We start from the raw sequence: 18,351 nt of genomic DNA on the forward strand, positions 1-18,351 counted from the left end.
TTTTTCATATTCTTTGGACAATGTAGAACAGGGGTAGGCAATTATATTATTCATGGGGCCACATGAGAAACAGAAAATATTGTGGCTGGCCAGGCCAAAATGCGTAACGCATTTCTGCATAATGTTAATTGTACACACACATATCTTGATTTATGTATGTCATTTTGTACATTAATAAAAAAAAACACCATGCAGCTTTAGTCCATGCATGAAGTAAAATGATAAAATATGTTTATTTCAAATTATCTTAAACAGGCTGGTCAGAGTCAACCAAAGGGCTGTATGTGGCCTGGGAGCTGTGCAATGCTCTGGTCTGATGTAGACTGTCTTGATACTTTGCAGCTCATGTCATCAACGTTCCCCAGGGGGGCGTGGCCAACTGTAGGCACTGCTCTGTCTGAAGTTCTGTAACTCAAATTAGACGAAAATCTCAGTTTTATTTTAACACATTCTGACCAGAAAGTGTGGACTGAGATGGAACTACAGCAGATGAGATGATGTGTGCTGTTAAACAAGTCTCTTTCAAATCGTGCTCACCTGTTTTGTTAAAAATCAAACACCTTAACAGAACCATAAACCACTTGATGATCCTGAAAAGTATTGTTTAAATCCATTTTGTATTTTTTCTTGCGTTTTCAGACAATTTAAAACAGTTTAGGTGCTCAGTTGTGCATTGTGTGTACATCTCGTGAAAATGGTAAAGTTATTGTTGTTAATGTGTAGAGCAAGTTCAAGGGTCTATAGTCACAACATAAATGTTTTGGTGTAACATTGTTGAAAGTACTGTACACCCTGAAACAAGCTCATGCCCCCAGTGGAGAGTATTACATCATCAGATTCAGGGTCTGAAATATTCACAGTTTATAGCTTCTGTTGCAGTTTTCACAACATTAGCGACGCAGTGGGGAAGGTGAAGATTAAAATATTTTGTGTTGCTCTGTTTCTCATGCAAATGCGAAGAGACTGATTCAGTGCATTTTAAGAGTCTTAATTACAATATGCCATTTGTACAGAACAGAAGTTGCTACTGGGGCGATCAATGCTGAGGGCTTGGACTCAGTCAGGAACGTGCATTGACTGTAACTGGGCGAATTTAATGCTATATTGTGGAAAATTCCGGGCAAAGCAATATAGTCTTCACTGAATCAAGCAAATGGCAGATCCTCCACTAGAAAATTTACATAATGCAACTTTAAGACATGTATTTATTGTTATGGGCATTATTTGGCACCATCTTTAACTTATGACAAAAATACTTGCTTCTTGCATTTTCATAATATAGAAATGTATTGGCTCTCAAACTTTTCCTCCCTTTGAGACTTGGGGAAGCTTCTGTGGACACTTATGTTGTCACGATACTAAAATTTCAAACTTTGATACCAATACTCATTCTGATACAACGTTGATAATTATTAACACTTTATTTAGCCAATAGAATGTCATCTTCAGCATTAAATAATTGTACTTTCTTTTACCATGAGGTGTTATATCTGTGCAAACCCTCAGTTGTCCAAGTATAAATAATTCTTCAGTTTGTGGTCTTTGCTCAAAATCATTCTAAAGCAATTCAGAAAATTGATTGATTTTTGCCCTGTGAATGTGACTTTGTTAGTATTGATACCTGCACAAATGAGTATCTAGTTTTGATACTAGTTGTAGTATCCATTAGTATCTGATTTTCTGTAACTGAAGTTGGGTACTTTTATTAAATTTAAGCTTACGCTTACATTTAAAAACACTTAGACTGGTCAAAAATGAAGACAATATTGGTATTTTCTTATTTTTCAGAACTATTTGCGTGTCCCCCTGCATACCCTGTGTGTATCTATACTTTAATATAAATACAGGCACTAAGTGAAACCTTAACTACAAAAAATGTATTTGATTATTTGTCTCAGTTGATAATTTCATGAGTAGCACAGCATTTCATCATTATAACTACAGTAGTCATTTAAAACCACCTCACTGAGCACTGTAGTTATATGAGAGTCGCAGTCCTTCTAAAGCTCTAACCTAAAGTGAGTGAGACGTTTTTAGCTTGGTGACAATGCAGACTAATGGAGTGAATGCTGCCTCTGCTCAGTGGGAGTCTGGTGACTGCTGTTGGCACAGCTTGAATTTATGTGTCAAGTGCAGGCTTTTGAGATAAACGCTACAAAATGTTGTATTTTTAAATGTGAAATATATCCAATTCATTAGCCAGGTTACAATATTATCAAGTAGGATTTAAGAGCTCGCTACTTGCCACTATTTAAAGTGCATGTAGTTATGTTTTTGTATTTAGGTTTGGTGGGTAATATTTATTTAGTTTTACATCAATTAAGTGGCAGTTTGTGTGGAAAAAGTTGAGATGAAAAGTACAGAAATACAGCAATTAACGCTGATAATTCTTCTAATAATGTTTGCCTCTACATATTTCATAAAACCCCATCCAAAAACGCAGGAACAATTTACATGCAAGGATTTTTTTCCTGGCATTTTGAACCTTTAATTAACAAAAAAGGTGTAATCATACCGTTTCATTTGTCAAATAATAACTACTGTGTAAATTAGACAAGGTTTAGCCCATGTTAACATTTCGGTTGCTAGGTAACAGCTATGGATTTACATCTGCTGACATCTGTCCAACTCATAGACTGTATAAATGACACGCTCCAATTAGGAACTGACAGCTTCGATGAGCTTCATTTGGCTGTGGCTAAACGCTATGGCCGACATCACACTCACTTAGTCCACTTCTTTATACAGTCTATGGTTAGAGTTAGGGATGTCACAATAACCGAAATATCGTGATATCGTATCGTCAAAGTTCTCACAATAATATCGTGGACCATCACAATATATCAAATTACAAGTCTCTTTGTTTTAATTAAGAGTTATGGTGCAACAATAGCTAAAAAAAGACAGAGGGAACTACATAGACCATGATCCTTTGCTCCATTTCAGTGTAGACTACAAGAACAAATAACAATTCTAAGCATTTTAAGTCTTAGTTTTTTGGATTCAGTCTTTTCAAGGCATTTTAAGAGGAAAATATCACCATGAGGTTCATACCGTGACAATATCGTATCGTGAGACTTACTATATTATATATTGTTACACCCCTAGTCCGAGTACTAGTAAAAAAAATTATGAACTTCACCAAAATTAAAGATATGAGAAAGAAACAAGGCAAGATTGATTTGTAAAACCTTAAATATAATCAGGTTAGCTATGTTTTAGTGAAAAGTTACATGAGTACCAGTCTAACCTGCCCTATGTACTTGAAGAGTATTCAGGAGCTCGCTTCTTCACAATTTAAATGCAGGTTTTGATATGTAATTTTCAACTTCAAATTCAGCCTTTCCAGAATTTCAATTTCAGAAAGTGAACATGCCCAGAGGCTGCACCCCTGATAGCCCCTCACACCTCTGTCTCAAAGGGTCCAGATTCAGCTGTGGGTGGATTACACAGTAGGAGTTTTCAAAGTGAGCTCTGATGGCACCACGGCACAGAAAAGAGACAGGCAAAATACAGGCTCCACTGCTCCAGTGTCAGAGATGGCATCTTAAAGAGAGCCACTGCAGTGTCAGTGTCAAAGAGAAGCGACAGGGCCATTTTAAAACTCACCTTTTCATATCCACTGTAAAATGTTAAAATTGGATACATCAAAAATGCATTATGAAACTTTTCAGGTCTTATCTATCTCACATTTATTATTTGTATGTATTATTCCATTACCTTGTGTTTGTTTTGCTCATAAATGCTTTGAAAAATGAGCATTCTTACTATGAGTAGACTTGACCAGATGGTGTTACCTGCTTGTCCCCATGAAGATAGAAGTTTAAGGCGTACAAAGGAACATTCCAGACAATGTATTAATGTCTCTATGGAGACATGGTGGTGGAGGTTCTTTATTTTACTGTCAAGTAATCCAGCTGCAGTGTCTATATACTCTTTGGACTCTATTTTGCCACCGGTCTTTTCGCGAGCATAAGTGCTAACGAGGAGGCGTGTTCAGGTCAGACTGTACTCGTGGCCGCTGTGGGCTGGAGTGGGACTGTACAAGTACATGGTGATGGCATCTGAACCAAACTGTGACCGCTGTGGCATTTAAAATCACTGCCAGAGTGGGTAATGCTTGCAATCTTTGCCTCATTACCAGGCAGCAAAGAGGGCTGTGGGGAAAAGGGGAAAAAAAAAAAATATATATATATATATACGGGTACAAAAAACAGCTCAGGAGCCCCACGATGTAAGTACGCACCAGTAGAGGCACCAGGATTATAGAATTTTGGATGGACGTACGGCATCTGGACGGCGCACAAATATGTGAATGTTATGCGATTTATCATGTATTTAAAAATAAAAGAAGGGTTTTTATGCCTTGAATATGTTACACATAATGTTTTTCACTGAACTAGTTTGATATTTATTTTTACGGCTCTGGCAATGCGCTGAACGTACCACACCACGCCCTCAGTCTGTTCCACTCGATATTCAGGCACAGCACACCTCTTTTTTAGAGTTCCACGCCCCACACTTGCGCTCATGCAAAAACCAAAGGCAAGATACGACCATACATGTTAATACAATGTTATATTGTAATCACAGCAGACCTGACAATGAGATGAATCACTATACTCCGGAGCATTACAAACTAAGCTATACAATTTCCAGAGACAGACAACCTTAAAGGTGCATTGTGTAACATTTGTGGTGGAGGGCCGTCAAATGCTTTTCTCCGTAGAGATGTTATTGCTTTGTCTTGAATGTTTCACAGTGTAGCATTAAACCTTTCTATCTTCATGGAGCCCTACACCAGACCAAGTTACAGGTTAGATCTGTGGAGAGGCAACAGTCAGCATGCCTGTTTTTCTAGGTATTTTTGAGTTATAAAACCACCTGTAATTTAATAAATGTAAGGTATAAGCTGTTTAATGTTATGCTGTGGAACATTCCAGGCAGAGCAATGCCATATCCATAGAAACAAGCAGATTACAGACCCCCAACCAAAAAGTTACATAATGCACCTTTAACTCTAGCCAGAAAAGTTCCACATTACACCTTTAACCCTGGTCTTCTGTTGTGTGCAGGAGTCGGGCCGGGAGACACCTCTGAACACACAGCCGTCCAGCATCAACGGCACAGACGATGAAAAGATCTCCCACGTGGGACCAGAGGCCGCAGTGCTCAAGACCGAAAACGAACGTCTCAAGAGTGCCGTGGAGCAGAGGTACCACGCTCCTGTCTGACATTTATGTGGAGACAAAATTGAGTGTATTTATACTACGTGTTTGTTTATTGAAGTGCTTAAATATGCTGTGTACACTGCATCAAACCTTTGGTGCATTTTCTCTGTTTTTCATTTATTTTTGTCTTAGTTTCAGCTCAATATATTATTCTAATTGCCAAAAAGGGACAGTCTGCTTCTAAGCTTCAAAAGGTTAACTCATCAAATTATAATCATGATAATAGCAGGGTTCATTTCTCAATTATTAACAGAATTTTGTCCACTGTGGTTTTATGAGCAAAGTTTGACTTTTTCTTTTTAATGGCAATCTTAAAACTCTGTCTTGTTTATGTTCAGAATTTAATATTGGCAGCTTAAATACCTATGACAGGAAGGACTACTCATTTCACTAAAGCACAGATAAGATCATTACCTGTATATTTTTTCTCCCAGTTTAGCAATTCTTCAGGTTTCAAATTTTATTTCCTCCTGATATCACACCAGGGACTAGCAACAATAATGAACACTGGTCCAAAATCCTCTAATGTACACAGAAATAAGAGACACATAATAATAAAAACACAAAAAAAAAAAAAAAAAAAAAAAAAAATATATATATATATATATATATATATATATATATATATAAAAACACCTTTATTTTGTTGAAATCATGTTTAAAGCATCAGAAAAATTTGTTTTGTAAGTATAAATTGTGCTGAACTCTAAAACAGAACACTCTGTAATTTTCAACATATTTTTCTACTTTTCTTCACAAATTGCTTCTCGATTGGCAAAAATAAAAAAATATAAGTTATGTTTACTACAAGTGTTATCCCACCAAATTAAATCAAAATTATACAATTATCAAAACCTGTCACACGCACTTTTATGTACTGTAATATAATGACTCTTACAGTAATTGCTTTGTTTAGTTGTCCAATTGTTATAATCCGGATTCTGCGCTGGCTGGATCCTAATGTAATGATCAGACAGATGTGGGTCCAGATGTGTTACTAATCTCCACAGTGTTCACGTCAAATCCACTTAGACTCAACACTAGGTGGGTTTTCAAGTGTGCTGCAATTAACTGATTTTAACTGTAATGAGACCTACATAAAACAACATCTGTTTCCAACACGGGGGTGTCTGTAATAAAATGACATGCGGGTGATAAATGACATGCTAATATATCATGGACTTTAGCTGTTACACAAATAATGCGACTGAAATAACTGGCTTAGGGTAGGATAGGTTGAGAGTACTGCCACAAAAAGACAAAGATTTTTTATTACACCTTTATAATTTTTTTCATTTTTTATTTTGGCATTTAATTTAACATTTTTGTTAACCATTATAGAAGTAAAGCACTATGGGAATAAACGGCCATAAAAAAGACATTCCTCTCACATGAAATTTAACTTATCATTTTGTCATATTAAAAGCATGCCAAAAGTGATCTAGAGTTCATGTGTATGGTGATCTAAAATATATATATTTTCCATTAAAAACAAATTAATATGGCTTTAGAATTTGTGGTTCATAATGTAGATGCAGATTTAGTCAGTGTCTTACATTTTCATAGCCAGACTGGTGACAACTAGTGCCCCCGCTCAATTTCGTTTATCTTCAGTGGCTAGGTCAGGAATCAGAATACACTAGACGGTTTGCAAAAATCCCGGAAGTTGTAGACCGAGCACCGGCCAATCAGTGAAGAGCTGTGAAGCCATGACTGGGTCCCTTTTTGTGGTACAGCACAACAGAAAACAAAGTGGATGTAGACGAAGCCATACATTCTGTGTTGGCAACGATTCCCGAGATTGAGGATTTAAAACCGGAATAAAGAGAATGTTTGGTGAATTTGATCAAGAGGAAAGACGTTATTGCCCTTCTTCCTACAGGATTTGGGAAAAGCTTAATATACCAGTTAGCCCCTTTAGTGGCGCATTACATACGTCACGACCCAATAGCAGCGATTGGTTAAATTTAAAAAAGTACCCGCCAGCCATCAAGTGAACGTATCCTAATGCTGGTTTCCATGAAGTGATACTGGCTGATAAATCAGGCTTTCACATTCACACCCACAGAAAAAATAAATAAATACAAATTGTATTGCTCCAAAATCACAACTCCTCTCAAACCACAGCTGGTACCACCACAGGTTTGTAATGATCAGACAGTCAAAAAACCCAGTCCCATCATCACAATCTGCTAACAATTTGATCACAATTCAGCCAAAATCAAAGAAAATTGCAAACATTCCTTTTGAAGAAATTTTCTCAAACCTGAAAGTCCTTGAGTCGGCACATCTTGATAAAGCCACTCTTTTTCTTAGGCTATTTTGAGAAGAACCACTCTAACACCACTGCACTAGTTTTAACTGCATTTGTAGGTGCAAGGCCTGAGCGAGTCCATCAAGATGAACATAATAAATTGGTTGAGAAGTGACCCTTACCAAAGTCAGTCTCTCTCCACTGAATGCTCAGAAAACCCTGCAGAGTAGCACTGTTCAGATCAGCCATGCATAAAGTACAGCGCATACGAAATGTGAAACTCCACAACCCTAACGAGACATGACAGATCCAAGGTAAACTGTTTTCTCAAATCAAACCAGTTGTGGTGACTCCTCCTGACAAAGTGACATGTGCACTCAAACTAATGAAATAGTAACAACTACAGACTTTTTATATCTCTGTGTGAAGTTTATAGGATTCCAACACCATTATGTCAAAAGGGTCAGACATTAATCCCATAAGACAAGACATGAGAAGTGTACATGATTTATATTATCTAGTGGATGGTCTGCTGCCTGTTTGTCTCCATGGAAATGTTATTGCTTTGTCTAGAATGTTCCACAGTATAGATTAAATAGAGCAATCACGAGGGAGATGAGCAGGTTACAGCACTATGCTACATTAATATTCAGATCTGTGGAGATTCGCTCCTATTCACAGAAGGAATTATTGTATTTATGAGCAACAGAAACACCCGTAATGAATAAATGCTAGATGAATATGTTTGAAGTCATACCATGGAACAGGCAAAGCAATAACATCTCCATGGAGATAAGTAGGTAGAGGAAAACCAGAAAAGTTGCACAGTGCACTTTTAAACATGAACATTGTACAACATTTAAATTAATTATTTTCTGTAAAAGCTGCACACATTGGAGTTATGCAGAATTAATATTTTGATCATTGGACACTTCATATGTACTTTTTATACATTTTATTTCACTGTAAATTATTATGTTATCATAATAATAATCATTCAGGTCTGGTCTAATGAATGTAACTGTGATGTAGCCTTGTGGTAAATATTATACAATAAAAAATAATATATACATAATAGTGTACCACAAAAAATCTTAGACTTAGAAACCTCAAACTGCACAAGGGAAATGACTTGGACACTGCAAAATTCAAATAACAAAATAAGTGAAGCAGCAACACTGGTGAAAGTCGAATAAGGCACAAATTAGTATAATGGCTCTTGCAAGATATCCTGTCCCATTAAAGTCTGCTTTCATTAAAAGATTCTGTATTTCTCCCAACTCAGGGACACTGTAACAGCAAAGTACTAGAACAGCAATAATAGAATAACCAAAGAAATGTCTGCAGTGTTCAAAATAAAGGATTAAATAAAAAAAACTAAAACAAACATATGCACTTTTCTGTAGGTGTCCAGTAAAAAACTAGACACCAAGCAAGCACATACATTGCATATCCAAATAGTAATGATAATGCCATTTAACATAAATATAAACTAAATTTAAAACTCCTCTTTCTCTCTTGCAGCAACACAAATGCCAAGAAGTGGGAGACGGAGCTTCAGACTCTGAGGGAGAATAATGCTCGGCTGGTGGACGCCCTTCAGGAGTCCTCCGCCAACGTGGAGAGCTGGAAGAAACAACTGGCCACCTGCAAAGAGGAGAGTGACGCACTGAGAAGCAAGGTGAAGAGGGGGGGGGGGTTATGTTAAAGAGGGAAAAAATTAACAGAAAATAGTTATTTTTTAGTTTAAAGGGCCATATTACACTGTGAATTAGTATATGCCCCTTTACCGATATCTTATTTTATTTTATTTTATTTTATTTTTTGCAACTTTCTCACTCTTAGCCATTTCAGAACAACAACTTTAAATGTTAGACAAAGAAAAGTCACAAGTAAACATAAAAGGCTGTTTTAAGTGCCGATTTTATTAATTAAGGAAAAAAAGCCATGGCCCATGTGAAAAATTTATTGCCCCCTAAACCTAATAACTGGTTGAACCGCCCTTAGCAGCAACAACTGCAGTCAAGTGTTTGTGATAACTGGCAATGAGTCTTTCACATCACTGTGGAGGAATTTTGGCCCATTCTTCTTTGCAGAATTGTTTTAAATCAGCTACAATGGAGAGTTTTCGAGTTTTTGAGCATGTACCGCCTTTTGAAAGTCATGCCACAGCAACTTTGACTAGGCCAATCCAAAACCCTCATTTTATTTTATTTTTTTTAAGCCATTGAGAAGTAGACTTACTGCTGTGCTTTAGATTATTGTCCTGCTGCAAAACCCAAGCGTGCTTCAGCTTGAGGTCATGAACTGATACCCGGACATTTTCTTTCAGGACTTGCTGGTAGAGAGCAAAGTTCATGGTTCCTTCAATCACAGCAAGTTGTCCAGGCCCTGAAGCAGCAAAACCTCAAACCATGACACCACCACCGCTACCACTTTTCACTGTTGCCATCATGTTCTTTTTATCAAATGCTGTGTTCATTTTACGCCACATGTAATGGGATCCACTCCTTCCAGAAAGTTCAATTTTTGTTTCGTCACTCCACAGAATATTTTCCCAAAAGCTTTGGCGATCATCAAGATGTTTTTTGGCAAAAGTGAGACGAGCCTTTATGTTTCTTTTTTTTTTTTGTCAACAGAGGCTTTCACCTTGGAACTCTGCCATGTACGCCATTTCTGCCTAGTCTCTTTCTTATGGTTGAGTCATGAACACTGACCTTTACTGAGGCAAGTGAAGCCTGCAGTTGTTTAGATGTTGTTCTCAGTTTCTTTGTGACCTCTTGGATCTGTCGTCGCTGTGCTCTTAGGGTAATTTTTGTAGGCCAGCCACTCCTTGGAAGGTTCACCACTGTATCATGCTGTCTACATTTGTGGATAATGGCTCTCACCGTGGTTCGCTGGAGTCTCAAAGATTTAGAAATGGCTTTGTAACCTTTTCCAAACCTTTTTCCAAACTGAGACACATGGCCGCAGGAAGTGGGGGTCCTGCAGCACCGCCTCATGGTGAGAGGGAGATTTTTTGTTTTTATCTATTAAAATATTTTGCACAATTTATAAATTCTTTATGAATATTTTGGGTAGTAATTTTGACACATGCAGGCTATTGTGTGTATTTAGGTTTTAATGCAATTATTTTTAGGCCTAAACATGCAGGTTTACAGAATTTACGTTGTCAACATTGGGTTTCCTGCTTGCTAGCTAGCTAGTTTCAAAATTACTTTTCATGTCAATTACTTTTCTTCTTATCTGCTCCTGAATTTCTTTAGATCGCGGCATGATGTCTTGGGTTCAATATGGCCTACTTCACCTTGTCAGACAGGTTCTTTTTAAGTGATCTTTTGATTTGAAAGGTCTGGCAGTAATCAGGCCTGGGTCTGGCTATGAAATTGAACTTGGCTTTCCACGATAATATGACTAATCACAGTTACCTCATTATTTAACACGGGGGACAGTTACTTTTTCACACAGGAGCATGTAGGTTTGGATAGTACTTTTCTTTTAACAAATAAAAAAAATGTTTACTTGGGTTATCTTAGTTTAATATTTAAATTAGTTTGATGATCTGAAACAGTTAAGTGCGACACACATGCAAGAAATTAAAACTCACAAAGGGGGAAAATACTTTTTCACAGCACTGCATGTTATAATGTTGAAGAATCCACGTTGTGTAATATAGGACCTTTAAAGATGCAGTGGTCCAAACTTATTACCGACTTACCTTATACATTCTGAATATCCTAATTAGTCACTGTGATGAGTTATCAGTTCAAAGTTTTGCTGTGATGGTAAAGATAAAAAAACAAAACAAAACAGGCTAATTGTGCACTTCCTGATTATCAGTCAATAAAACATTTTCTAATTAGGTATAGATAGCATACAGTGGACTTATTTTGATGTCAAGGGCTCCTAATACAATATATCTGTACTGGGGCAAGACAAATTGTGCTTAGGTACATGGGGAATGAAATCGGGCCCAAAGCCAATATGTACAAATGACCAACATATTGATCACTGGCCTAATTAACTGGATTATTACCCGGGTATTGGCATTAAAATGGCTCTGGTGACATAAAGCAGCATTAAAGAAGATAGAAAATATTTAAATCACGTTACAATGGTGTTCCTTTAAGATACTATTTAGAATTTTTCATCCATGTTTGAGTAATCCTTTAAGGCTTGACTGCTCAGAAAATTGCCTACTCCCATCCTCACCCACTGCTCTGTATTTATTTCTGATTATTTAGCAGTTCTGCATTTTTTAACAAAACGTTAAGCAAACTGTTTCTATTATTAAACTCTTTTAGATTATTACTGTGGTTTATATTTAACAAAATGTAAAATAATACCCAGAAAAATCATATGTCCGATTACTAAAAACTAAAAAGGATCATTTTAATTCTAATAATAAAAGAGTTTCTGCAGCTTCAGTATATTCCCACACAGTGAAATGTGACAGGCCCACAGTAGTAATTACTGCACCTATAGCATAATTAATGTTTTGGACAAATTGAATAGGCAGAAAAGAAGGCAGATACCGGATTTGTACTGTGAATAGCTGACCCATAATTACACCTAAATATTCCCCAGAAACGAAACTTCGAAAAAATTTCTTGTACGTCATTAAATTAGAAACTAAAAACTTATATTTAATCTTCTAGTAACATCCTGTGGGCAAATTGTAGTCAACAGTCACATACTTTTTCAAGGCTGTTCTTTGAAAGCTTGTTCAAAAAACGAACAGAAAAACTGTCTTGTCTGGCTGCATTCTTTCATCATTCTTTCCCAAAATTCAAATGTAGCCTCTTTCACTAATACACCATTTAATCTCATCCCACCTGCCAGCCAGACTCTTTTGCATGGTAGTCCTTAATATAGCAAAAAGGCAAGGTAACAAATCCACCATTTAAAATCCTGTCTCAATGAAGTCTGCACACTTGTCCAGGATTAATCTGGTGTGTGAGCGTGGGTGGTGGTCGTAGAGGCTGATGGCACAGATTTGCAGCCATGCTTCTGTCAGTCCACCCCAGGGCAGCTGTGGCTGTGGCTAGATTTTTTAGATTTTCTAAACACCACAGAGTATCCACGGGTTTCAGAATGATAAAACATTAGAACTGTTACTGTTGTGATTAACAACTTAAAACTAAATATTATACCTTGAATGGTCAACTTGTACGTATGGTCCAAGAGATTTTTTTTTGGATCGCCTTATCACGATCTGCATGTAGTTCTGCAATATACAGTTCTGACACTGATTTGTGTGTTGCACTCTCTTCCTGCACCCCGGACTGGAACACTCTACAAAAATGCAGACAGGCCCAACTATCTCATTAGAAATGTTTAAATGTTAAGACATGTTTTGCATAATTTCTAATCTTTTTGGAGTTATTTTATTGACAATTTTGTTTGTATTGCCGGTTCAATTGAATATTGAAAAGAAAAAGAAATGGGCTATATCCAAATATCCATATATATCCATTCCAAATAGGCAACTTATGACTCCCTTTTTTTGCTGGTTCAATTACTGTTTTTCATTGTTTAAAACTAGAGTAATACTAATTGTTCAGAGAGACTAGATCACTCAGTCAATAATGGTCAAATTCCACCTTTATTTTGCGATTTACAAATAATGTTTGTTGTCGCAAAGGTTGGTGGCTTTTAAAATATGGGTCCCCAGAAAAAAAAAATTGGGAAACACTGCCATAGACTGTGTAAATGGACATAAATGGACATAACTAACTTGGGAGCATGGGGGCTCTTCTGACTTTATCGACTCCAACTGACTTTACATTAAGAAACTGTCGCCCCTCTCTCTGTAACTGCTGCTGTCAGACTCCTCATTTTGGTTTTAAGATGTGTTTTTTTTGTGGTGTTTTTTGCTATTTTGTCCTTAAAATAATTCTTAAATTTGCCCCATAACTGCTGGCCTCTGTGAGCTTCATTTGACTTTGGGTGACGTCACACTCACATAGTCCACTTCTTTATACAGTCTGTGGTCTGGACAAGTTCTGTATAAGACTATGCATCCTCATTGTTATTTCACATACTGACAGTGTTGTAAATAAACTAGTATTATTTTACCTATTCATGTCCTACCTCTTGTTCCTGTGTGGTGTTTTTGCAGATTGCTGAACTGGAGGCTCAGTGCAATGAAGCCAATCAGGAGAAGCAGAAGAACGCCCAGCTGAGCGCCAGAGTGCAGGAGCTGGAGACAGAGCTGCAGGACAAAGAGACGGTGAGTCATAAAGTACAGGGGTACAAAGTCTGTACAAAAAGTCTGCACTTTGTTTAACTTTTATATAATTATCTAACTCAAACCTTAAATTAGAATAGGTACAAATGTCTCTAGGGTCGGGTATCGCCAAGTACAATACGATACATGTCCTGATTTATTTAAAACCAGTGTTAGAGTGACTAAAATTTTGTAAATTTACCAAAGTTACTAAAATTTATGTTTTGATTATCTATGATGACAAAATGCATCAGAATTTCATGTTCAAAATGCACCTAAATGTGCACTGTGTAACTTTAGGATAGTCTGTTGCCTCCTTGCCTCTATGGAGATGTTATTGTTTTGTCCAGAATGCTCCACAGTTTTGCATTAAACATACAGTGTCTATCTCCATGGAGACAAAAAAGTAACATCACAAAGCCGAGTTACATGTCAGATCTGTGGAGAGACGACCCTGTTCATGCTTTTTAAGCAATAAAAACAAAGGCAATTGAATAAATGCAAGATAAATACTGTATGTTTAATGTTAATGCTACTGTGGAACATTTCAGGCAAAGCTTTAAAATATCCATGGAAAAAAATCTGAAAAACACCAGAAAAGTTAAACAATGCTGTTAATTTAAGATACATATTTTTAAGATAAATTTTTATTTGAATGAATAAGAACACATCAATTTCTTGAAAGGGGTGCGTTGGAGGAGAGGGAGCAGTCCAACTCCAACAATAGTATTTACAGAAAAAAATCACGTACATCGCCTTTCTTGCATTTGCAATTGTGAATTTAATTTGGACATCAGGGACGTTTTGGTGCTGGGCCTTCATCAGGCAAAAAGATACATTTTGACAAAGTTTGTCCAAAAGTTGTTGGTGGTTGGGATATTGTTGTGTAATGTATAATTTTCAGTCAAGAGCAACTGACCAAATAATTACAATCATGCACCACTGGCCTCTCTGAACAGCACACACGCACACACACCTCGCATTTACATGAGGCAAGGTGTGTAAATGTCTTGCCTAAGGACACAACAACAGTATACAGTAAAGCCCAAATGTGTCCAACTGAGACAAAATAACACACTTCCTCTGTTTAACCAAAACCAAACATACAAAACCTGATAATTTATTTGCTATTCTTGGGTTTCCTGCTTTATGATGCCATTTTGATGACTATATTTTCCATTGCTATAGTAACAGCTTGAACTTCCCATTGTTTGGAAACCCATATATAGCCGTGTAGGGTGTATAGATTCTAAATAACAATAGCTGAGGGCCATTGTCGATCTTGTTTCATTTTTCTCTGCAGCGTTGTCTGGATTTTACTGTTTTAAAAAGTGATGATTCAGGGCCATCCCTTAAAGAAATCTAATTCAGTCTCTCATTCGTCATGGTCTGAAGTTACTGATCAAATCTCGGACAGGGCATCTGGGCTTTACCCCCATGTCTCACAGGAAGCTCTTATAGCTCATGATACTTTCACTGCACTGTACCAGAGTTCTGGAGTATAAGTATAACTCGACTTTGTGCTTGTCCTTCAGAAGTGGGCCTTTCTATTGCATATACTGTACTATCATAATTATTATTGTGTAGTTTGTGTTTTTGTGTCCATGCAAGTTAATTTGCCAAACCATTTCACTAGGGCAGCATGATTTAGGAAAAATATAAAATAGTGTTTTTTCTGAAGTATTGCAGTTACATTTGTATGTTTTTAATAGTGGATTCTGTTCAAAGTTCACATTTTAAACCAGATGAATTGACAAAAAGGCTGAACAATATAACAAACTAATACATAAATTCACATTTCAGAACAAGAATATGCAGAATAAGACAGGATATTTAATTGTTTGTGGAGGAAATTATGGTACTTTGCGATTTACGTCTATTTACTTTTGGATAATTGTTCATTTTCTTCCTATCTTCTCCTCACATTATGCAATAAAATTAAGTTAACTGGATTTAATTGGATCAAAAAGGGATTGCGTCATAGCTTTACAACATTAAACAGATTTGTCTTTGGAAAATGGTGAGTAAATTGCCAATTAACTGCTGATTAAATTAAATGGCAATTGTAAATTAACTCAACACACACATACTATAAAAGGAAAAACAGAAGCCAATTCTATTTATTTTAACCAATCACCAATGGTTCAATCGCTTCTTATCTATGCAGAAGAGTGGATTTCTAAACTTTTATTAGAAGTCTTGTTCTATTTACTATACTGTTTTCTCTGCAGCAGGTTTTAGCACAAATGCAATTATCTCAATTTCGCTAAGTCTGCTGTATTACAATATGGTGCAGACAACGCGCCAGTGCAGTGTAAACAGTCTGCTCTTCTCTAATGAGGATGAGTGCCGTCAATGCTCTGTAATACTGTTTAATACTGTTTTACATGATTAGCCACATGACCCACGCCTCTGCAGCATGGATACAAACTAAACTAATAATTACATCACTCTTTAATCTTTTATAATAACAGTTTAGGAACACCAACTCCTACATAAATGTAAATAAAATAATAGGCAACTTGTTTTGGTGATCAAGCTCGAGTCTAGACTTGGTTTAGGCCTGTTCTAGTCCTGATTTAGTCATGGTCTAGTCCAGTTTTTTTTTTTTTTTTTTTATTAATCTATTAAAGACAACAGAATATAACATTTATATTTCCAAATGCACCAACACAAATTTAGTTAAATAAAACAAAAGTAATGTGGTAGTGCAGCATAAACACACCGCTAGTCCCCCTTACATTGATATTTTGGCCAATTTATAATATCAATGCCTTTTCTTGGTCTCTTCCATTTTTTAATAAACATTTTTTGTCACTATACTTAACTAGTATTATTTTCACAATCATCATTTCCTTTCATCATCTTTTACTATTTATTACAACCTCAAAGCATAATTTTAAAGGCATTTCCTTTCTAGCAGTCTTAACATACAATGATTACAAAATGTTATCAATAACACTTTTTAATAACTACCTTAAAGGGCCCATAGTATGCTATTTTCTGATCTATGTTATAATGTTGTTTCCTCATCAAAAACAGACCTGGAGCTGTGTTTTGTTTCATTCACACATGTTTAACACACAAACCCTGCATATTTACTCTGAGTTTTTATCTCACTTCTTTTGTAATATTGAGGTTTTGATAGATTTAATGTTAGAAATACTGTTTAGTGTTTGAAGATCATTTTTTATGTCGAGGATATTGATTTTAAAAAGGGAGAATTTGGATTTATGGAAATTAAATTTTCCCAACAGAAGGCACTGGTTTACCAAATATTAAATGTTATATTGTTTATGATGGAAGTAGGTTATTATACTTGAGCAGTACAACTTAATTCTGATGGATGTTTTTTGTAGGATAAGTGTTTCTAAATTTGACCAGAGTTCCTTTGAGTATTTACAATAATAAAAGAGATGGCGGATGGTTTCTTCTTCACTATGGCTAAAGGTGCAATACGTTTCAGTTTCCTTGAATTTGGCTATAAGTAAATTGGTAGGGTAGATTTTGTGAATTATTTTCCAATGTTGTTGTAGTAGATGTTCTCTCAAACACTATTGCACTTTGTGATGTCATGTGGTAACACAGGAAGTGCTTCCCTGTGTTTTTAAACTCCATACACCTTCACTAGATCATTTGCATTTTTAATTTCAGCACTATAATTGCCATTCTATACTTAACTAAAGGTGGAACAGAGCACTTTAGAAATGTAGACAAAATAAACCAGGATTACTCAAATATGTATGAATGAACAAAACGCAAATCAAAATTTTTTTGATGAGTTAACAACTTTCTAACATGGCTCAAAGCTCACAAGAGTCAATTTTGTGTAGTATTGTACCTTTAAGTAGTTCCTATGCCTGAATCATTCATCTGTTCATTATGAATTAAGTCTTTGTCCATGCTTTATTGCAGCTAATTAAAGTTTTTATATTGTGTGACCAGGTTATCCAAGAACAGCTATAGATTTTTCCCTGTAGACATTTTCCCATATAGTATTCATCTAAAAATAACCTAATTGCTGCTATTGAAAGTGGCCTGTATTGCTGCAGTGTGAAATATCGACCGGTTCCATAAAGATCGTCGTCGTCAGGATTTGGCTCCAAGCGGCGTCATTAAAGAGCTGATAAATCTTACGAACGAAACAAGTGTGTGAGGCAATAAAAGAGATTATAATGCCGTTCGAAACCAAGCCTGCAATTATAAAGATTAATGCGTGATAAAAAACTAGTATTACAAGTGAAATTTGCATATTTTAGCTTTACAATTATTGTGAGAAAAAAGAAGTGATGATGTTAATTTTCTGTTTATCTTCATTTACACACAGGCTTGAAACGTCATTGTTAAGTTTCTGAATGTTAAGTTATCATTCATAAACTTTATAGATTATCTACTAGGGATGTAACAATAACCGAAATACTGTGATATTGTCAAAAGTCTCACAATAATATCGTGGGCTGTTACAATATATTGCATTACAAGTTTCTTTGCTTAAATGCATGGTTTTATAGTAGCAGCAGCTTATAATCACAGGGAACGACATATCCCATGATTCATTTCAGTGCAGACAGCATGAAGAGATATGTTTTTTACTTGAATTCTTGAATTATGATGGAAATAATTCACACCAAAATCTT

At 36.1% G+C, this 18,351-nt stretch overlaps 1 protein-coding gene across 1 annotated transcript in view; it reads left to right on the forward strand.

Moving 5' to 3' along the window:
• Positions 1-18,351, forward strand: part of homer2 (homer scaffold protein 2) — a 69,895-nt gene that overhangs the window by 36,040 nt on the left and 15,504 nt on the right. Inside the window, exons 6-8 of the mRNA XM_055154958.1 lie at positions 5,076-5,215; positions 9,010-9,166; positions 13,607-13,717. Coding sequence (XP_055010933.1) covers positions 5,076-5,215; positions 9,010-9,166; positions 13,607-13,717 — 408 coding nt within the window. The remainder of the gene's footprint in view (positions 1-5,075; positions 5,216-9,009; positions 9,167-13,606; positions 13,718-18,351) is intronic.

This window comes from Boleophthalmus pectinirostris, unplaced genomic scaffold (assembly GCF_026225935.1).
Source record: "Boleophthalmus pectinirostris isolate CB_2022bp ecotype Guang Dong unplaced genomic scaffold, ASM2622593v1 HiC_scaffold_19, whole genome shotgun sequence".
NCBI lineage: Eukaryota > Metazoa > Chordata > Actinopteri > Gobiiformes > Gobiidae > Boleophthalmus > Boleophthalmus pectinirostris.